Source organism: Perca flavescens, chromosome 20 (assembly GCF_004354835.1).
Source record: "Perca flavescens isolate YP-PL-M2 chromosome 20, PFLA_1.0, whole genome shotgun sequence".
Taxonomy (NCBI): Eukaryota; Metazoa; Chordata; class Actinopteri; order Perciformes; family Percidae; genus Perca; species Perca flavescens.
Genome location: NC_041350.1, coordinates 7,366,971 through 7,390,719, shown reverse-complemented (window position 1 = coordinate 7,390,719; position 23,749 = coordinate 7,366,971). Strand labels below are relative to the sequence as shown.

The 23,749-nt window shown below is 41.2% G+C and overlaps 1 protein-coding gene across 1 annotated transcript; it reads right to left on the bottom strand.

The window, feature by feature from the left end:
• Positions 1–51: 51 nt before the first annotated feature.
• Positions 52–20,536, bottom strand: si:dkey-16j16.4 (uncharacterized). The gene is made up of 5 exons (XM_028566662.1): positions 19,932–20,536; positions 11,660–11,741; positions 10,269–10,783; positions 5,049–5,102; positions 52–1,348 (listed from the first exon to the last, which is right to left on the bottom strand). Exons 1-5 carry the CDS (start codon positions 19,998–20,000, stop codon positions 1,223–1,225), a joined length of 846 nt encoding a protein of 281 aa, XP_028422463.1. The 5' UTR covers positions 20,001–20,536; the 3' UTR covers positions 52–1,222.
• Positions 20,537–23,749: the final 3,213 nt, after the last annotated feature.

Genomic DNA, 23,749 nt, shown 5'->3' with positions numbered 1-23,749 from the left:
TCCCTTTGTCACAATATGTATTGTATATTGATCCATAAAAAGGGTCATAAACAAGAGGCCACAGGGCATTTATTGATTCATTTTGTGCAACAATGGACGAAAACATGTCACAATGTTACATTCACTTCGGCGGAATCTTAGTTACAGTGGTGACGTGTTAAATCAACTGATCAGCTCATTTCTGGAACTACCTCAAGTTTCATTCAATACAACAGGAATGTGATTTCAAGGCATTAAGAGATATTTAGAAAACACCAGGATGTCTTAGATGTACCAGTGGTCCTCTTCTACCTAGAAAGTAATGAGGTACAATATTGGATAAACATGGCACACTACAAGTAGGCTATGCATAACACAGCACCAATTACATTTGCCAAAATGTGCAGCAAACTATTCTCATACTTCCTTATTTCCACATACCTCTCTTTCTGCAACAACAGTGGAATCCATGCAAGGAAAGAGGATACAAGTACTTAACTCTGACCTGGACTAAAAGTGACAAATTCATGAAGAAACGTACATCGTCAAAGGTTGACGATTATACTACATACATGTCGTACATGTTTGTTATAGCTTGTCACGACCTGCATGTTCAAAAACACATCCAAAGAAGTAGTATTTTTAAGACGGACGAATGTGACCACTGTCTATAATTATCTCAATAACAAGATATCAGGTGACTCACCTCGCCATGTTTACTATATAAAGTTACCAAGAACCTTACAAGATGTCCAGTCATCACATCAAAAGGAAGAAACCTTGGAATCATTCGATTGTCTTACATGCATTATTTCCCTTGAATATCGATCCAACCCAGAACTAAATTCAGGTTTCGAAACGGTCGGCCTTGTCCCTTTGTACCACCTCCGGTCCACCGTCCATGTTTGTTTCTTGATCGCTCTTCCTCCAATCACAGGATCTTTTCAGAGACCGCTTTACATATGCAATACCTGAAATATCCTTAGAAATGTTGCGTTTAGGCCATTTTAATCCCAAAATGTTCCTGGTGATTTCATGTGGCGAACAACGACCAAAGTGACATGACGTGTTACAGGGCAGGATTACCTGAGTGTGCAATAGTTTGAGCGAACAAACGTCTTTCTAGCGGTCAGTTCCATTAACAGTCACTCCTTGGTCTCAATTCAGAAGCCACGAAAAAAGCAGCCGTCTGGGAATGAAGAGAGTGGGGGGGAGAGGACTATCTGGCGGTGGATGGATTTCCTTATGAGCAGGGAGGATCCTCGGACGGTGTCAGGGGGCTGCAGGGGGGCACTGTGCTCAAGGAGCGGAAGGCAAAGATGGAGGGATCGTAGGTGTACCTGGGTGGAGGACGGCTGCCTGTCAGATTCTGAGGACAGAGAGAGACGTCATGGTGAGAAACAGACCTGTGAGAAGAAGGTGTTTGGAAATGGATTACCTGCTGTACTTCGGTTAAGGTATTGTCGGTCAGTTACAGTGTGTCATTTCATTTCAATAGTGATATCTGTGTTTCTTTTCGCAGTGTAAGACTGTGAGAAAAGTGACTGAAAACCAAACCAGCAGTGATGGGAAAATGACTGCAGCTTATTAGAACATTTTCACACTGACTTTTTTTTTTTTTCACCCTGCAGGTTCAGTGACATGAATGCTTTTCCACTCACTGAGCACCCCCCCCCACCTCCGAGCAGAACCTTGCTTTTTGTGGCTCTACAAGTCCTCTGTCTAAATTTAGCACTGGTCTTTTTCCTCCCTACAGGAAACGACAGGAAATGACTTTGTTGGATTTGGCAGTGAGGCAGCACTTTCTCTAGAGCCTGCTGAAGAGGAGGGGGGGGCTGAGAAAGATTAGGACCTTGAGACAGATTCACTGTAATTAGGAGCTGTGGAAAGTCTACGCAAATATTTGAGTGTGTTTATACAGATAGCTGTATATTCTTATTGTCAACCAAACACCTCTCTGATAGATGAGACAGATGCATCCCTGTAACTGATTCCATTCAGATGCTGAGAAAGTGCCCACTGATACTGGAAAATACCCTGTGACAACAATGCGTGTGAAATAACCCCATTAACAGTGCATGTGAGGCTACATACAAGTGTTGCTATGACTTCAGCCAACATCTTAAGGGATTCAGTATTGACAACTGAGCCACAGTAACGCGGCAACAATTCCCAATGCCACTTAGAGCTGTTTTACCAACCAATGTTTATATAAACAGGCCAAAAGAGAGAGGTGAAAAAACAAATCGTAGCCCAAGAACAAGTTACGGTAAACTTGATAGATGTGAACTGTATAAAGATGTTCACCATATGGTAAAGTCCATCCAACTGTGTGTGTGTGTGTGTGTGTGTGTGTGTGTGTCAGGATGGCTCCCTATCCACGTTAGCAATCCCCAAAGAGTTGTCCTGTGGTCACATCTGCAGTATGATGGACATTTAGGGCCCAGCTGGGTCAAACATAGGCCCTAAATGCACAAGGCCCTCTTTTTGTACGGACATCAAAAGCAGCAGCTTAAAAGCGGAGTTAACACCAGCAATATATCTCACTTGCCCCTGGAGCTGATTTTGTTTGACAAAAATGCCTTTCTTGAGTTTTTGTATTGTTAGAAGTTTGCCCTGTTGATCATTAATTTAGGCCATGCTGCCCATTTGAGATGTTTCCACACTGTGTTACCAGCCCTCAGTTAAGTTCAGTTTATTAGTTTATTACATGGATGGATTAGTGCATGGACACTGACTCAGGGGCCCAAGGGGTCAGGGGGGCCCTGAACTAGAGCCTCGTGTGAGGTGACTGTTATTAAAGATTTTTGTTAGAAAGTCCAAGGGCTAAAGAAGTGATGCCCTGATCATCCTGATCATGTTGCTCCTGATCCAAATAAGAGTCCTTTAAAATTGTATATCTGATATGTTGTATAGCGGCATGTTGCTGATCCAATATGTATTTGTGTATAACAACAGAGGTTTGCTAGAATATTTCACAAGTGCCCTATGGTATTTTGGATATTTGAGGCGGGGAGGGTCAGTGTGAAGAGGCTGTGCCAGGAAGCTTTGGTAAGGAGTTTGGCAGCCTCTCGTAATTTCCATCATGAACAAAATATGTCTGCTCGGTGAATCTTTGGCTAAGCTAACTGACTGCTGTAGCTTCATATTTAAGAGTTGTATTAATCTTCTCATCCAACTCTCTGCAAGAAAGCAAAACAGTACATTTCCCAAAATGTCAGACTGTTCCTTAAAACATCTGTTTGTCCTAACGCTAAGACCAAAAATTCCTTTACATCACATCCAAGCCATGTAGTTTACCTCAATCAAAAAAATCAAAGGGGGTATGCAGCCCATTTTCCTTCAGTTTAGTTTTCCCCTCCACTCTCTGCACCATTTCCCTCACCTCAATCAATCTTCGCCTTCCTCTCTGCCCATTTGTTACGGCGGCTGAAATCAGACGCCATCACTCTTGCCTGGCTGCAGCCTGGGAAGCTCTCATCACCCCACTCCGCCTATTCACCTCCGACCCCTAGAGAGGGAAGGCCTCAGCAGCAGCAGCAGTGGCCGCCAAAGCTGTGTTTTCCTAATGCTTCCACATGAACCCCCCCTCTTAAAACACACACACAACCCCGACCATCGACCTCCTCAACTCCTGTAACTAATCCCGTGCTTAAATCCAGTCTCAAAGCCGGGGCCCCATCCAGATCCAGTGTCTCTTCTGGATCCTGGCCAGGAAACCCAGGGTTGACAGATAAAAGAGGGAACGAGAGGTAGACAGAGGTAGGTGAAAGAAAACAGCGGAGAGAAAAGATAGAGACGGGGTCGATCACTGTGCACAGTTGCACAAAGGGTAGAAAGAGTCAACGCAAGCCTCCAAATGTCTCATCAATCCAAAGACTCACTGTGTACTCGCGTCAAGAAAAATCTATGAACTGGAACGTACCCAAAGCCCACAGACGTCACTGACGGGGAAAACAACACTACCAACTACACCAGCGACAACGGAGGATAATGAGCAATATCTCTATGTATCAGTGGAGCTAAACAGATAGCAGCCGGCCAGGCTATAAATGGAAAATGACTTCATCCCTGGAAATACACCACAAGGGAACCGACAACACTCCACCTCCTCTTCCTCCTCCTCAGCTCCATCTCTCAACGACACGCATTTGTTCTTCCTTAAACGCTCTCAAAGATCAGTTTTAACATTTTGTACTGCTCATCCATACCTCAATATGGAGGATTAGAGCAACCCTAGATGATGTTACAGTTGGTGTATGTGTACATAAACAAGTGTGATAAGGTTCCTTCGACACTAGCCCACACAACGTGATAATAACGTCACTTTTCTCACCACACTGTGCATCCTTCTGGAGTACCCTGCTCTGTGCCAAGATGCCCAGGCTTGTTCCAGTCGACTCTCCGACATGCTTCCCTTAACCTACTACAAACAAAATCAACCCATACACAGTTGCAGTGTCTCAGTTGGGGGATGATTATTGGAGGTTGTGTTTTGGAAAACCACTTTACAGAAATATCAGTCGGGACACAATCTTGGGAAAATACCTCTGTGTTTACAAAGCTATTTAGGCGAGTAAATGTGCACTTCTAAGACCACTAATGGCATAAGTGGAAAGCTCAGATATTAAAGGTTGTTGAGATTAAGAGATCAAACCAAAAAAAGAGCAAATTTTTCTTGTCTGTGTCTTTGTCTTAGGTATCACTGCAGTAAACAGCTTTTTTTAGCTGGGTTCCATTTGCAAAAGGATCCTGACAGTGCTATCAGATTTTCAGACGTCTCAGGCATTGCTCTGTTGCTAGCAGGGCATGGGAACAAACGCTGTTGCCAGATGCTGTCCCATTATGCAGTTGGATGGACATCAAGGTGCTGGCGACAAGACAGGCCGGGCTGTTCACGGGGGCTGAGCAACCTCACAACCTCATCACTGCTGTAATGGACACCTTGATCTGGATTGCCAATTATGGGTCTGCATAAAAGGAAAAGCTCTGTGTGTGTGTGTGTGTGTGTGTGTGTGTGTGTGTGTGTGTGTGTGTGTGTAAACTAAGTTGAATAAAAATGAACTCACCCGAATCTTTATAGTGCGTGTTTTCCCTCCACAGTTCTTTTTCAGCAGCATTTTCTGTGGAGAACAAGAATGCACAATGACAACCATGGAAGAGCATATAGTTCTCAACTAAAAACAAACGTTAGCAGCAGCTTTTATGTACACCCATGACAATCCCAAAACTTTGTAAAACCTGCACACTTTGTACAATTCAATAAACTTTTTTACTGTGAACCCAACAATGTAACCTGTTGTAAAAGTACAACTGCCTGAATAAAGTTGCGCTAGGTTTAAGTGCATGTGAATGTTGATTTAATCAAGCATACTACTACATTATTTGAACAGTAGTCTTTACAATAAAACAGCATGATTTGAACTGTGTGTTGTCTTCATTTCAGATCAACAAAGGTCAGTTTAAAAGATTTTCGTCAGATTTTGAGAGACTCTAGTCACGCTCATTCTGCTCCCCGTTTCCGGGTTAGCACTCTACCAATCAGATGGGTCATTTGAGTCTGAATGCCGGCAGTGCCCGCCCCGCCGATTATACATGTCAAATCGGCCAAAATGAAGGACGACGGCCCCTCGGTCGGACGACGGCCCGGAACTCACCGAACAGACTCGAGTCACTGACCTCGCCAGACTGTCCAACGGCCGATTATCGGCTCTGTGTGTCCAGGCCTTGAACGAGGCAAATCCAGCTGTCTCACTAAACTAAAGAGTGGATCGATGATGCTTATGCAATATCCTGTCTCCCACACCCCTCCATGTCCATGCAGCTCCACTATTCTCCAAAAAAAAAAAAAAAAAAAAAAAAAATAAACTGTGGGGGTGGAGGGACCACACAATCATCGAATTGTCTTGAGTAGGGGAGGTAGATTCTAAGGGGGAAGGGAGCACAGGAAAGAATGGAAACACAAGACTCCTGCTGTTGTGATGTAGGAGAGAGATGGTGTGCACTTGCCCTCATGCTCACCTCCTGCCAGCTCTTTTACTTAACTTTTTTATCAATGGGATTACAGTCCACGTGGGTGCAAGCTGTACAATTATATTAACTGAATTAATTATATTAATAATTTCCCATCCCTCTCAAATAGTAATAGTGGTGCAAAGGATCACAAAACTCACGGATCGGATCAATTCTATCAATCGGATCAGCACAAAAAAGGGGGGAATTTAAATGATTATTAAAAATGTAATAACAATAACTTTTAAATATATGTTTGACAACAGCAGTGACCGGTGCTAGTTTGTGTCTTTTAGCTCACAGGATTAATGGCGGACTGTTGTACGTCCCACTGTTGGAATTCTCTACAGTGAAATACAGTCACAGTAGCTGTCAGCATTTTAACCGTGTTTAATCAAGTTAAACACGGTAGCTAATGGTAGGCTAACGTTACCTGCTGCCAAGTGTAACGTGTTATTAGTGTTTACTAGCGTGACAGGCAGCGATGCTTCTGTTACCTTAACGTCTGTTTCGGAGCATCAGAAAGTTAACCTGACTCCGCCAGATGGATTGCTTCGCATTTGCTCGGCATATCCATCTGGGAACTTTCCGTTGGAGAACTTTTGGGAAGGGGCGGAATACTGGTTATTTGATTGGATGAACCATCTGTCTATCACTTATGTTGGTGATAGACGGGCCAAATCAACCAATCAGATCCACGAAGCGTATGAAAATACAACCACAAGCTCGCCCCTGCTTCTGCAGGCAAAGCATAGCTCATAAGCTCAGCATGCAAGCAACATGTCGGTAAAGGATATTTGCCGTTTGTGTAACGAGAATTTAGGAATAAAAGACACCATTTCAGGTTCCCGGACCATATTCCAAAAGAAGGATCCAAGAGAAAAAAAGCATTAGCGAGCGGCTAACAGAATTAGGGCTACCGCTGGCTGATAATACTGGTTAGCTGATTGGATAAACCATCGGTCTATCACCACTTAACCCACCTCAAAACAAACACTGATTGGCGTTTGGCTAACGGCTCCAAATTTTCTCTGCCTCAAGATGCCAGACTGATCTGCGAGTGGAAAACTGGAGCTCGCGAGATCAGGACGGTCTCACAAGGCTATCAGAAAGCAGCGCAGACATTTAGGTGGCACCATAATGACGCACCTATTTCGTCCGGTAGATACCGGGCACCGGTGCCATATTAGCACCGGATTTTAACATGAACAGAAAATTGCGTTGCCTGTATCTTTAAACGGCAAATGCGCGTGTGTGGAAAGTGGTCGCACAACAGCTGAAATGTTGCGCACAAATGTAGTGTTTAAACTTTAACCAAATAAAATATTGACTTCTTTTGAAATAAGATTTTCCAGTGTTGTAAGTTTTGATTTGGTTTTATAAAAAAAACACAAATATTGAACAGCTGATTGCCAAAGGGGGGAACCAGAGGCCACGAAACAGTTGCCAATTGACTCAATATGGTTGCCAAGGGCAACCGTTACTGTTGAGCCCTGTGCCACACAAACTGTTGTTTCATCAGGCTAACACACAGGCACTGCCCAACTGGACGTAAATTAGCATGCATGATGGATTAACAGAGACTAAAAGGAAACAAGCTGCTGACCCTTTAATGCTGCCTTTAAGGAAATTATTAGACAAATAAATGTATCATGAAGTCATTCATTTCCTATGGAGATTCGCAGACCGCATGCAAATGGGTCTGTCTGAACCAATGCGAACGAGTGCGGTGCAAAAACAATCGTGTCCGTTGGTCATCCCAGGTGCGTTAAAAAAGTTTAACTTGTACGGCAGGCAACGGACGGTTCCTATCCGACAATCCGAGCGGAAGTTAGAGTTGCTAATGGTACTGATAAACAAATCTGAATTCTTAACTTTTAATAAAATAAATAATGATGATCATGTAACTGATTCATTTTGGAGTATGAGAAAAGTGATTCAGTGCAGAAACAATGCATAGGATACCTGCTATGGCTAAGTTGGTTAGCAACAGACATCAAACTATTGACATTATACCGCTACGTATATCCCATTTAAGCCACCTGACATGTCAACATCCTGGCAAACTTTTCTCCACACAGCAGCCTTTCAGTTTATATCTCTATTATAGCCCTCAGATGAGAGGTCATAGAGAATTGGATGATTAAAAATGATTAATCTCCTTGTTAGTTAGCACATGGAGACGTTATTGTAACAAATACGATTCCCCCAATGTTTTCATCAATCCTCTTCACTAATTCATATAGAGTATAACAAAACGCTGCTCTTATGAGGTTCCAAAAGTAAATAATAAAACTAATAGAAGTCTTTGGCCTAAAATGTTATTTTATGTTTGACAATCCATCCTAGATAGCAGTTGGGTACTCCCCCTCTACCTTACAGACATATAACACAGAATTCCCCTTTGTTTTGGCACCTTTAAATTGCTTTTTCTAAGGAACCAGCTCAGTCAGCTTTCTTTCTTAGGTTTAAACTCCAGAACAGCATATGTAAAAGAAATGACATGGTGAAGGTGTAGAACTTGAGGAAGACTTGACTGGAAGTTGTCCAGCTAAAGGGTTAATGGAAGACTGGAGCTGCTTCTGCTAGCTACCTCTGTAGGCCCCCTATTGTATTTCCTGCACCACCTCCCATTCCACTTGACTGAGTGTGCAGACACACATACAGACACACTCACAGTGTGGCAACAGACACACACTGATACAGCAACAAACCCAGACAGGAGGATGCACACATGCAGACAGGCAGGATGATAGACGCGTACCCTAGACCCACAAACACACGCGTGCACATACACAAACACACACACACACACACACACACACACACTCTTCCTCTTCTTTTCTCTTCACCCGTCTTGCTGCCCGCTGTCTCTCATCATCTGTTCTTTCCCTCTAAAAACCCAGTGGACATATGGACCCCTGAAACCTGCAGTTTCTATCTCTGCAAACACACACACACCCTTTCCCATCCACGGTGTGGGCCAACAAGTCTATTGGATTTTAATGATTAGTGGACCAGCTTCTCCATGACTCATTAGTGGCTGTCGTTTTTCTGTTGTGTATTTAATCCTCTCCTTCTGCCTCCACCCCTTCATCGTTTCCCCTCGCTTGCCAGCCTTTGTGAGAAACGAGGGCGGACATCTGCCATCCATGCCTCCCTCTCCTTCATCCCTCTCCAGCCAGACCACCGTGGTGGCGCGCGTGCAAGCGTGCACATTTGTGTGGCCATGTGTGTGTAGCGTAGTATTAGTGATACATCATTGTATTTTTGGACCAAATCCTCAGCCTGTTCTCAAATCACAGTTTGAGTTGTTCACAAGGGGGTGGGGGGGTAGTGTAAGGCTCATCTGCTGTTTGGTGCTTTTCACATTTTCAGTGGAATACACATATAGCTACAGTGGCAATTTAAATATCAAATTAGTGATGGGCAATATATTGATAAATGTATCAATATTGTGATACAAGACTAGATATCCTCTTAGATTACATAAGTTTTGTCTTTTCCTGGTTAGAAACACAAAGTGCTGTAATTTTCTGAACTTACCAGACTGTTCTAGCTCTTCTATTATTTGCTTTTACCCTACTAATTATATCCACATTACTAAGGATTATTTCCCCAAAATCTCATTTTGTAAGTATTTTGTAAAAGAACCAATAGTGAACACTATAGTATTGGTGCAATATTGATAGAGGTATTTGGTCAAAAACAACGTGTGTGAATTGTATTGCTAAGAAAGGGAAATAGTTTCTAAGATATGAATGGCATCCTGTGAGTGCTTTCAAGTACTTGGGAGCAGAAAATGAATCTGGCTAAACCGTACCACCTTGTTGGGTAATGTATAATAATGTGTAACAGATGAAAATATATAGTGAGCATTGAGTACTTGAGTACTTGATTCTTTAAATATAATTTTGGTAAAAATATGTAATTATTCAAATATCTATTTAACTTTTACAATTTAACTATTAATATGTTACCAATATATTATGTAATAATGTTTTAAGCCAAGCTACCAGCCCCAACCCACTGCATTGTTCATTAAACCCCTGGCCTAAAGAGTTGGATGGAACAAACAATTTAGTGATGATTTTTGCTTGGACCCTTCACAATAGTGTGGACTATAATAGTTTAAAAGTTCTCAGCATAGATCATGGAAATCTGCCAACTACATTGTAAGATATCTTACAAAGTCGACGTTTTGAGCAGAGGTTGGTGCTAGTAAAAAAAAATATATATATATCATGAAGTATCTAACTATAGCTTAGACTACTAACCTGTTGCATTTTCTCCAGATCCAGACTGGGCCTTCCCGGCTCCCCGCCGTAACTGTGCCGATATTTTCTATAAGGTGCTGACTGGTCAAAGTGGGTCAAAATGATGGGCCGTGCCACTGGCTGCACCACCTGCAGCTGAAAGCGCAGGGGGGGTGGCTTGAGGCTACGTGGTGGACTGGAGCTGAAGAGTACAGGGCTGGGGGAGGCAGCCAGGCAAGCACTCGGCTCAACCAGGGGCCTGGCAGAAGCAGCCGGTGACCCGCAGCCACAGAGGTCCCGCACCTCCTCATCACTGGAGGCGCTGCTGTGGTGATCACTGTGGCGCTGGGGAAACGCAGACACCCACTTCCTGTTGTCGCCGCAGCTGATTCGCTCCAGCTCTTCCTCTGAAGAGTGGCGATCCAGATTAGCATCTAAAAGGAGGCGAAGGCGTCGTAACCGGGCTGGAGAGATGGGACCCTGGTTGTGCTGCTGACTGGTCGCCAAGGGTGTGAGGGCACAATTTCTCCGCCTCTCTAGAGGAATAGATAAACAGGAAATGTCAAAGGAGAAGGTGGAGAGATGGTTGCAATAGAATGCAGATGCTCCATAATGCCATATTATCTGTTGACTTGGAACACCTTATTATGTGTGAATCAGTAAGTGATGTCTTATCTCTTTTTACTAGTGCTGTCAAACGATTAAAATATTTAATCGCAATTAATCTCATTAATGTCATAGTTAACTCTCGCAATTAATCGCACATTTTTATCTATTCTAAATGTCCCTTGATTTATCAATCACTTATCAACATGGAAACGTGGATCAGCTTGCTTTATGCTTTTGTCACCTGGCTTTGACGAGGGGGCGGAGAATTGGCCATCAGCTGTGTGCTTGGCCATCAAGTGGTATTTCAGACTGGACGTGCTGCGACGATAGCTCAGTTCACAACCACAAAAGCCACAGATCACTTTGGTCTTGTCAATGGAACCATTTGGCAACTTTTTAAAAGTAAACTTTCCATTCAGAATCTTATTGGCATCCATTTTGGCGTCTCGTGCTCGCCTTCCACTCAAAATGTAACGTTAGCCTACTACTCTTTGGTCGGCTCGCAAGCCCAAACAAGTGTGTGTGCGGCGTGCCTGTTGTTTTGTTTCCGGTCTAGCTAGATCCGGTGTGGTGTTGTAGTTTTTCTAACGTTACTAGTTGTTGCAACAGCATGTGAAAAAAATGACAAAGTTTGCTTGGCCAAAAAGAACGTTAATCTCGCGATAAAAAAATTTACACCGTTAAAATGGGTTTGCCTTAACGCCATTAATAACGCATTTAACTGACAGCACTAGTTTTTAGCCTCTGTAACTATACTCTATCTTTATTGCTTTCCTTTTTTTAAAGTAAAAAAAAAAAATTACCTCTGTCAATCTGAGCAAGTTCCTGGTTCTCCCCCTCTGAATCATCACTCTCCCCTCCCTCTCCACTGCCATGGTACGAAATCTGGAAAATAGGATTGAAGGTATACTGTAAGTCAAATATGCCATATGGTAACACCTCAAAAACCAAACCGTTACATTGGTAAAAAGTAAAGAACATACCAAAATATTTTCCCTTTTTTTTTATCAAAATTTACCCCCACACAGATCAACTATCGAAGATTTTAAATGTAGGTATCTAACTAACAACGTCAAATTAATTAAAGTGAAAAACCTTAAGCATTACAATGATAAGACGAACCAAAACCTAATTTGGAGTTCGACCTTTGGAGTCATTTTGCAATTTTTTGCAATCTTTGTTGGCCACAAAAACAGACCACTTACCAGCAACACAGACACAACATATACAGTAATGGGCTTCCAAAGAAAACAAAAACATGGTCTGCATTTTTGTCAGAAATTTTCTTAATCCAATTGTTGTGTGGTAATTTCTACAGTTGCACTACATATGGTATAGATGCTTTATATGTCACAAAAGTTGATTTACGGTCCAAGTTAAATTCAGGCTACTTTCTTTTTCACACAACGTGAACCAGTATGTCTCTTTAAAATCAATTCCATGTCTACACGAGAAGCAACAATACAGATACCCTGCAGACTGCAACTCTATGAGTTAAGTAATGCGCCTCACACTCAGTAATTACCACTCCGAGGCCTCGCTGAGCAGCTGCCATCTGCGCTTGTGCGCGTGCATGCTTACACACATCCACACAAACATACAGTGTCCTCCCTTCTACTCTCCCACACACACACACACACACACACACACACACACACACACACACACACACACACACACACACACACACACACACACACACACACACACACACACACTCTTTCTTTCTTTCTGAAAGAGGGAAAATGGAGAAAGGAGCCAGGGCATTAGAGCCCAATAAGGGAAGACAATATTCAATTCATGTTAAGTGTGTATAATTTCAGACTGTTCACTGTGTATTTTAGTGAAATCAAAATCAAAAGGATAGCCTACATCACATAAGTGTTTCTTACTTCTTAACATTTAAATGCCACCGATCGTGTATTAAAAATGTAAAAAAAAATGTACAAAATTTTTTACGATTTGGAACTAGACATGACATGGCATGATTTCTCACATCAAAATAGATACCAAAAAACTAAACAAAAGAAATGGTAAAACATTGCATATAGTCATCCCATATATCCCATCTGATGGCCCAGCATAGTACTGAATACTAAATTTCAAGGTTACAAATAGCAGATATAAGGATATAAATGTAGCCCAATGTTTCATGGTAAGAGCACAGTGTTGACACTGTTGTTAAATATATTTGGATCAGGCCTGAGTGTAGCCTTCTTGCTTTTTAATGGTACACGAGCTGTGGGACAGATTCTAAGTGAACAGTTACAGCGCCAGTGTACAAGACCAAAAAAAACCTTGGCTCTCGAGGAGTCTAGATGGTAGCATCACTTCATGAACTCTGTAGGAAAATTACACTGAGGAATAACTGTGGGAAGGAAATTTATTTTGGCTAAGTGGCTGGCTCAGGGTTTCAGCTACACAGTACACTCCAGTGAATTATTGTTGGGCAGCATCCATGAAACAGCTGAAATCCTATTAAAAGTTACTGCTGCAGGATACTAAGAATGAAGTGACGGTGGTGGTTCATAAATGTCCCGTCTTACATCATTTTATTCAGAAGAGAAATGAGTTAGGTCTGAGACATTCAATTCAGTGTTCACACTCAGTGAGATCATCAAAATGAATTGAACTGATGATTAGAATGACTCATTTTCCCAACATATTTTCCCTTTTAAAGCTACAGAGTAAGTAACCTAAGGATTCTGAAGTTTCTCCACAAAGCAATCATTGTCTGTGCAACTAGATGCAAATATAGGCTAAGCTGACAGTAACGATTTGGCCTTTCTTCCCCCTTAGTCTCAGAGGTTGTTGATGGATCAGAGAACAACAAAAATGCAGCATTTGTGTAGCTCACCTGTACAAGACTTTTGAATGTGTTTCAGTCTCTGTCACAAAAGCACAGATACACTATTATCACTGTAACACTAATCACTGCTTAAAAAACTAGTGCAACCTGAGAAATCACTATTTTTTGCAAAGCAGGTCAGTGTCAAGTAACCATAAAACATTGAACTATGCAGATCTTGCCTGGGAGTGTAACGCAAAGTACAATACGTATAATAAGTATTTGAATGTTTCACTCCAAATACTGTTTTTGACCATCAGTCAAGCATGGATTTCCTATGCAGGGGAAACTGGAGAGGTCATAACATTTGATTTCTCACAGTTATCTGATATCAGAATGTAACTGTTCTTACACAAATGGCAGGATCTGTGCAGAGTGAGTGTGTGTGAGAGAGAGAGAGCAAAAGCTTGCATGTGTTTTTCAGTTAACCACATCTGATATGGTTATTGCGTTGGCATAGAGCTAGCTACAACAAATACTAGACTCGGCTTAACTGACGTTTAGTTTATGGTTGGACCGGATGACAGTGCCTTCCCAGTCAAATGTCACCATTAAACTCTACTGTAGCACTATCATCCCAGCTCCAAAATATGGTGTTTTTAAAATAACACATTATGCGATTATTGAAAAGTAAATAAGCAGCTCCAATGATGCACAATAGTTTAGTTGTAGTCAGCATTGGGGCTGCAACTAACGATTATTTTCATAGTCGATTAATCTGTTGATTATTTTCTCGATTATTCATTTAGTTGTTTGGTCTATAAAATGTCAGAAAATAGTGAAAAATGTGGATCAGTGTTTCCCAAAAGCCCAAGATGATGTCCTCAAATGTCTTGTTTAGTCCACAACTCAAAGATATTCAGTTTACTGTCAAAGATGAGAGAAGAAACTAGAAAATATTCACATTTAAGAAGCTGGAATCAAAGAATTTGTCTTTTTTTTTCTTTTGTCTTAAAAAATTACTCAAACCAACTAATCGATTATTAAATTGTTGGCGATTAATTTAAGAGTTGACAAGTAATCGATTAATCTTTGCAGCTCTAGTCAGCATTTTATCATCACAAATGAAACAAGAGTAGTTTGGATTAGCATCTGGAGGTAAAATTGCTTGATGCATTTGATGACAATTGGCACTTCCAGTTGTTCCTTCTTTTTTCCAGCTCCTGTATAATACTGTGGTTAAGCCTGGATTGCACCACTCCAACCTGGATAGGCCGCCTCATATTACAATTCCCGCTGCTAAGCATCGATACTGCCTTTCCAGAAGTTTTCTTCCCCAAACACTCAACTGTTGTAAGCTAGCACCTCACAAGACGAACAGTACTGTAAAGTATTGCAACATATGTATGTAGGAAAAATCACACGTTAACATGAAGCGCACAAACACACATCCCAAACCAGTCACACCAGTCACCACAAGCTTATTAGTCATTAGCATCACATTCACAATGAAAACAAGAGCTGGAGACAAGTTAGGCTGAAAACAAGTGTGAAAATGGCATTTTAAAAGCTAAATGAGCCTGTATGCTGCTTCCACATTAGTGTACTAGTATGTCTGTAATAGCTTTAAAAAAACCTTTTTAAACTGCAATTAGGCTACATCATATATATATTATCTTCAAGTCAATCATTGGTGGTGTTTTTCATCATCTTGTCCAACTACTAAATGTAGCTCCACTGCTACTTGCATGATAAGTGTTCAAATTGTGTTTGAGGTGAGGATTTGGACTGCTAGCAGCCATGAGAGCAACATGGGCCTGCATGACAAGCATCCTCAAGCTCTTTCCATCTTTTTCTCCACAAAGTTTTGCAGTACGGAATAAATCCATGTAGAGGTCTGAGACCTGACCAAAGTGTTTATGATCTTTGAAGTTGATATGATTATCAATGATGCAATGCAATACACAGTTCAGTCCTTAACATATTTGCAAATCTCTGCCTGCATTAAAGCGTATCAACTGTGGTATGATTTGCTGTGCACAACCTTCTCAAAATAACTCAGAAATGTGTAGAAAGTGATGTCAGTTCTTATAATTTGGCTGGTTCATTTAATTTAAAAATTGCAAGAAGTGCAACATCAAGATTGCAAAAATACATAAATATTCAATTCTGAGGAAAGAATGCACAGCCTCATAATTTACAAACTGCAAAGTCAAATTTTGATTAACATTTTTTTTATCTCTATGAAAGTCTTACACCAGTGTCTATTAAGGCAAGTAATTGCAGACTACTTGATATGATTCAGAGCTTAGGCACATAAGCAAAGTGAGACTGCAAGAATGAAGCATAAAAAACTGCTTTTGTGCATACATGCAAAGACAGACAAAGAGTTGTGTGTTTGTGTGTCAAGAACAGTTGAATGAAATCCTTGTCAGTCCCTTGCATCGCTGAGCAGCTTGCTAAGCTGGATCAATGGCAATGTCACAGCGTACACACACCACCAAGTTCACACACACACACACACACACACACACACACACAGTCCTTCCACAGTGACATGGACACTGTCACACTCCATTCCCCCTCTCATGAAAACACACTACACAGGGTCAGACATGGTTGGTTCGCTTTCCCTCACACTCTAGTGGATCTTCCCCATTGTGTAGTATGAGTAGTCTTGATTAGTGGAAGCTGCTAGGATAGGTACTGTAACAAGGCCTAAGGGACAAAAACTGGCTAGCCTAATTTCCCGAAATGGTCAATCAGCCGTCGATCAGCCAGTAAGCACTGTAGCAGACTTCAAACTCAAACATGATCTGAGTAGGGGCTCAGACTTGAATGGCTAGAACGGTTTGTGTATTTGTGCGGACCGTCACGGTCCGGGAGTCAAGGTCTCCAGAGCACGCAGCCACAAGCAGAATAGTAACCTGTAGATTGATGCACGTAATGCGGAGCCAAATTTCACAAGTGCAAATTCCACCTGGAAACCTTTAGCCGTTAGGGATGCACCGATCCGATATCGGGGCCATACTAAATCAAACAGCTGGATCGTGACAATGGGGCCGGTCTATCGATGTGCTGCTGCGTTTCACAGTTGATCCACCGTTTACAATCCCATGTGTGCGTCCAGGGGAATGCAAGTTGAAATGTTTATTTACCGGATACATTCTTTTTATTGTTAGGATTCTGTTACAGTGAAAATGAATAGCGGTGGAAAATGCGTCTTTTATCACTGAAAATGGTACCGAACAATTTCGTATATATGTTGGACAGTTTCTTACTGTTTGTGACTTATGTATATTATGTTGCCAAAAATGCATGCAGTTTTCCTGAATGGTAATTCAAGTGTCTAGTGAATTCCTAGGTTATATTAGCCCACTGTGACTAGAATACTTTCACTTTCAGGTTAGTTTGTAGCTTGTGTGTTGTAGCCAAGCTGTAGCCTAAGCTATCAGGAGATCTGCAGCGATTGAATGAATGCTTTTGCATGTATTATTAGTGAGCTGTTGCAATAGCTACAATGTATTGTTTACCTTTCAGAACCACACACACACACACACACACACTAAAGTGCAATTGCAAAATTTTGTTTAACAAAGTTAGGAAAGCAATGTTTCAGTCAAGCCCAATGTTGCCTTACACATAAAGGAATGATCCCAGTCACTTCCACACAGTGAGGCATATAGCTTATTAATTAAAAACTGGTATTGGATTGGTACTCTGTATCACCCAAAACCCAAAGCCCAGGAATCGATATAGGTATTGGGACTGAAAAAGTTGGATCAGTGCAAACCGATACGCCTTTAGCAACATTTGCTGAGCTTAGCGCAACAAGCTGATTGGTGTGTGAGTCAGTCACACAAGCTACAACAACAACGGACAGGGAGTTGTGTATAAAATATAACAGTATGTGGCCGCTTCACGCAGATGTGCTTATCACCGGGACGAGGAAAAGGGAAACCGTATTTTCAATTTCATAGCATAGCAGACGCTTTTCAATTTTATATCCTAATGTGACCTACTGCTTTTTGGAGAAGTTTTTCTTCAGTGTGCATACAGTATAATACAGAAATGTGCCTTATTTTTATAATGAAAATAGAATACCAAAGTTGCCAGTGGGCAAAATGTCCCCCAGCAAGAGGATTTTATCTGTCTTTAACACTTACACTACTGTCTATGAATTCTATATGCAACTTCTGTGTACCGTTACACTCCCAGTAACTTGTTAAAAAGAAGACAGTATTTAAACAATAATGGTGCTACAACAAATCCTCAAACTAAATCCACCAGAATCCGAATTTTGCTATTACAGTAATCTCTAAAATCTTCAAAACAATGGATGTCAATATTTAGCCATAATGAAAACATAGACTTAAACAGGGTTTACACCTGCCCCATCAATGGCAGACTGTTTCCTCAGGGCAGACACTTAAAGTAGTATGCAACCCAACTTTGGTTTGCTAACATTCACAAGACCAGCGAACCTGCAAATAACCAAACAGATGAAAAACTACACCTTTAATGGTTTGCTTATTTGAGCCTTTTAACCACATGGCAACACTAGTGATTAAAAAGGGACACACCCCAGATGCCTTTACTCACCATGAGGAGTACTATTCCGCCAGTAAAAAGCTTAGAGCTCCCAGCTTAGACTTTGAGTTAATTTTAGTGATGTTGCCGTGCTCTCAGATCTCAGTAATTCACTTGGTGAGTACACTATTATAGTTACAGATTAGAATGAAGGCCACAGCTACAGAAATAAGACCCTAGCTCTAATGCACCGTAATGATCCTTTAAATTTCCTTTGTTCAAAGGTGATTTTCTGGTTGATGCTGGCTGACTCTTTTCCAATCCATAAGGCCTAACCTGTGTGGATTCAGGTTCTGGAGCCTTCCTTTCTTACTAGTTTTAAAACTGGAACACTGGCTACATACAAAGAAAGTCAACTGGCAAAAAAAAAAAAATCATATACGAGTCATTTTTTTGTGTGTTTCTTTGATTTAACAATCGTTATTGTTTCCAGTTGGAATTCCTTGTAAATAGTCGGAGTATCAGTTTAAAATATACTCAGCTTAAAGAAATCTTGTGCCTCGGGCTAGGATGTAAGCAAGCAACAGGCCTAGTCACTACTCACTATTCCCTTTTACCAGCACACTAACCATTTTTAGCAAAAAGAACCTTGTCACTGAGCAGAGCAACAAACACAAACAAGAGCAGACAACAGGGACGGCACACTTTCCCCTCTATCCTCAGCCAACCCTTTGAACAGGGGCCACTTTGGCACAAAATGGCTGCCATGCGACTATACAGTCGGTTGACAACGCACAATATTGTTGTGGATGGAGCAAGTTAGTGACCCATGCAGGATACAATTCAACCCTCTACTCACCAAAAAGAGGCATTATGCAATCAGGGCAGTAACAATTGCGGAGCACTTACATGGACTGCTGTGGAAAATTGGAGAGTAAAGATGTAGATGTTGGGACAATTATACCCCCAACGAAAAGGATTTTTTTTTTTTCTCAAATGTTTCTTTTTACTAGTCTTTGTATACATTTGAATAGGCATCCGTTGCTACCCCCTTGCCCACCACACACACACACAGCTATTTCCACCTGGAAACTATAGCCTCTCTATTTGTAGATTAATAACCTGGACTAGTTTCACAGGTATGAATGTGACACTTCAACAGATTATTCTCTTTTAAAGAAGTCTGGAAAATGGGTGATCTGGAGTGATTTAATTTCTCAAATGTCAAACAGCCATACTACAATGTATATGAGTCAGTGATCTGTGAGTGGGAGAGTTTGTTGACATGCCACATGTTTGCTTATGCGTTTGTGTAGCAGTGTGGATCTCGGGTTTCTTCTTGTAAACATCTGGCTTGGTCGTGTAAGCCGTGAAGAGTAAGTTAGTTCTAACATTGTAATGAACAGGTTGAGGTGCTTAGAAGCAGAAAATACCTCCAAACAACACATGGGAACACACAGGGTGGCAATTTCCACAGAGAAGCTGTGTAGTCAGTTGTCTAGTGTGTGTATGAGTGTGTGTGTGTGTGTGTGTGTGTGTGTGTGTGTGTGTGTGTGTGTGTGTGAGAAAAAAGAAAGAGAAAGGGAAAGAGCTCAAGCAAGGTTGCTCGCTGAGCTCAATAAGTCTAAATGAACAAGTCTCAAGACAAAAGTAAAGCCACGCTTTTCACAAATAAGCTTATTTCTTTTATTTTAGTTTACTAAACTGTTATTACATTAACAGTATTCCCATAGTATTACGTTACTCTGTCAACTTACCTTCAGTTGGAAAGGATGTATCTCATTGAGTGAATGTCTTCTTAGCTTCTTCGTCAGCGTCTTTAGCATTTTTTTTCCCGAGTAGCTTATGGCTTATTCCTTGCTATTACTGTTACTGTGACGGTTACTACAACTTCATTAACTCAAACATGAGCGACTGTACACATTTAAAAGAAGGCACACGGGACTACCACTTGACTGCAAACTGCCAGCCACAAAAAAACAACAGCGTGAGCAGTTGCAGTGCACACTAGCTTCAAGTTAGCTCGTGTCGAAAAAAAAAGAATACACCGAAATTCGTTAAACTGCGTAACGTTAGATGTGGCTTGTTTTCAAAGGCTACACGTAGCAAACTTGTTATTTTCAGGTTCATTAGTGTCTCCCGTTGTTGTTGTGGAAAGTATTTTTTTCTTTTCCTCAGGCGGTTTTGAAAGATGCCTCACTCACCGTAGCCCCGGCTTACTTCCGGAGCTTAATTCAAAGATGTTTGGAAAAATTAAAAATAATAACTTGGCATTCAGACACGCACACACGCACACTCACTCACACACATACACACAACCAAATGCACACCAGCTGCACGAACACGGAGTACTCCTCCAGCTTGAGCGTATTGCCCTCTGATTGGCTGTACTGCTGAGTGATGTCATATTTTCTCTTGAGGAGGAGGGCTGAGAGTTAAAGCCACATTATGGTCTGTTTATGTTCTCCTTATTTCAGGATAATAACTGAAATGCAATAAATATAAGTCAGTCTTCAGCAGACAAATATGTGTAATTTAATAAGCCAGCCCCTGCTTTTGAGCAATTATTATTAAAGGTCCAATATGTAATATTTGTACTGTAATAAATCCAAAAATGACACCAATGCCTCATCAGATATTAAGGAAACATGTTAAACTGAAATACTATCTTTTCTGACTATCTTTTCTTTTCTTTTTGAAATTTACATTAATAGTTGTATTTGAAAGATGGAGACAGCTTAGAGCCCAAAAGGATGCAGAGTTGGCTTATTTTCTCCTGAACAGGTAAGCATTAGCTTCAGGCTAATTTATCACAGCTACTAGGGACAGGCATTTTTTGTCATTTCAACATTTGTGTACTCACATTGAATTATATAGCTAGAGTACCCGAGTTGGTTACTCGCAAAAACAATTGAGACATAGCCAGTAAAGTGATCCCGACTGGTCCTGGCTAACGCCGTTATGCTAACCCTGCTAACTGTTAACGTTAACGGGAGGACCAGGCAAGCAGCCCATGGCTGTTTACAGCGTGTAGCCTCTTCAGCGGCTGGAGCCGACAACGGTGAGTTATTTTAAACCACGAGAGGGGGGTTGTAAATCGGAAAGAGAGGACTGTGAGTTTGCAGTGTGTTTAGCGATTGTTGCCATAATTCTAAGCCAATGAAGTGTGTTTCGTCGGCAAGGTAGTGGTATTTTTAGCGTTTCGTATTGTAATTCTAAGCTGAGGAAGTGTGCCTGACTGGCGTGTGGAGAGGACAGTGAGGTTGTTGTGTTTTTAGCGGTTCATACTGTAATTTTAAGCCAAAAAAGTGTGTCTGTCAGTTGGTTACAGAGCTCCGCGTGAGCACGGGCTTTTATGACTGTCAATATAGCCAGCATCTAACGTTAGCTACTCCGCTGTGCTGTGGAGTAATGTCTGGCTATGTGAGACTAGCATCTAACGTTAGCTACTCCGCTGTGAGACTAGCATCTAACGTTAGCTACTCCGCTGTGCTGTGGAGTAATGTCTGGCTATGTGAGACTAGCATCTACCGTTAGCTACTCTGCTGTGCTGTGGAGTAATGTCTGGCTATGTGAGACTAGCATCTACCGTTAGCTACTCTGCTGTGCTGTGGAGTAATGTCTGGCTATGTGAGACTAGCATCTAACGTTAGCTACTCTGCTGTGCTGTGGAGTAATGTCTGGCTATGTGAGAAAAGCGTCTAGCAACATTGTTGTGAATGCTGCGGTCTCAGCCTGGCCACCCCCGTGAACTTCGAGTCTGGGCAGGAGGGGGCGGGGGAAACGACTCTCCAGTATTTTGAATTGGTAGTGCAGTAACTATTTTAACCGCTAGCTGCCAGTATTACACACAATATTACATATTGCACCTTTAATAATAAATGTAGGCCTAACTTAAAGTATCAAAAGTCTTCAATGCAGGGAAATGGCCGGTGTATGTGGGGTTTTACTTTTGGATTTGGTTGAGGTGGAGCAAATGTTTTATTATATAAATGAAATATATGTATATACTAATGGTGAGTTTAATCAATGCATCCCATTTTATAAAGTTATCATAAGTTTTGTATGTAAAATCCTAATTCCTAACTGTAGCTGTCAAATCAACTGTGGAGACAAAATGACAATATGTCCCACTATCAGTTTGCATACTCAAGTAAAGTACAAGCACCTTATATTTGCTCTTGGTTACTTCCCACCACGTCATTATGAGCGTGTGATATAAACTGAACATTTAAATCCAAATTACTGGACAGATGTTGCCTTTTAGAAGGACATTTCACAAATTTTGTAGATTTTCACAATTATCTTGCATCAAGACAGCCTACAATATTCCAAAGACTGAACATAAAGATGACTTTTATCACCCAAGGTTTCATTCTTTTTTTGAAATCTATAAAACTAAAGACATTGTGGGGGTCAGTGAGGAAAAATGTTATCATGTGTATATATTGTGGGACCTGTGACATAACATGTGGTGTTCTGGCCATTCCAGTGGCTGCCAACAACCAGACCAGACCCTATCATGAAACCAGAGAGACAGAGTGAGATGTGAAGGGAGAGCATGTCAGGTATAATTGGTGTAAGTGGAGCATCCAGTTTCAATGATGTCATTCTTTGCAACCACTCTAAGATGTTTGTGCATGTGTGCATGTGATGCTTGCATGTCCTTGCATGCATGTGCACTTTAGCTGCATTTGTTATCTCTGTTGTTGTTGTTGTTTTTTGGTAAAAATGACGTTATGTTGAAACAAATTGGAAGCATTTTTAATAATTTAACATATTTGGCACATAACTCGAACTTTTTCTTTAGATGAAAGTGTTATTCATTGAATGACATTTTTGACACTCACTTCTGTAATGTTTCTACCGTACCTTGGCATTTTGAGTTTCTGCAAGTGTCTCTTTTTTTCGTTGTCTGTTCAACCATGGCTATCACTGGTCATGCTACCATACCCAGCAATTATTGTGTCTATTCCAAAACCTGCAGTTGTAAATGTAAAATGAATCTGTTAGATTCATTATAGCAGTTTTGGGTTTAGCTTGTTTTTCCAATGCTCATCTCCCTGCTGCTGTTAAACACACAGACCGAATGCTATGCCTTTAAAAGCTTCTGGCTCCCTTGTTTACGTGTGAAAGGCTTTCTTACTTAATGCCTCTGGTCAATGACCTGGTTAACTTTCCAAGGAACCTGTGGCTTGGCTCCAGGACAAGCTCAATGCAAATCCAATTTGCTACTGAATATAGAAACAATGCCCAAGGCCTGTGTAACATGTGTAGGTGTTTCTAATAAAAAATAAACTATAGAAAATCATGACAAAAGAAAAAGTACATTATAGTTATGATCACATGTAGTCCTTGTCAAATTATTTAAGAGGCTGCTCGACTCATTTTATGGGTTCTTGTGTTGACTTTTTGGCCACAAGAGGGCAGCGTTTGTGTTCTTGTAGAGGCAAGGAGTAAATGGATTACGTAAAAGAAAAGATCCTAGATTGAGTCAGAAATCCTTTAAACGGCATTGTGTGGGTATGGTGGAGGTGGATGGTGTAGTTGAAGTTCCTGTTACTAATATTACCTC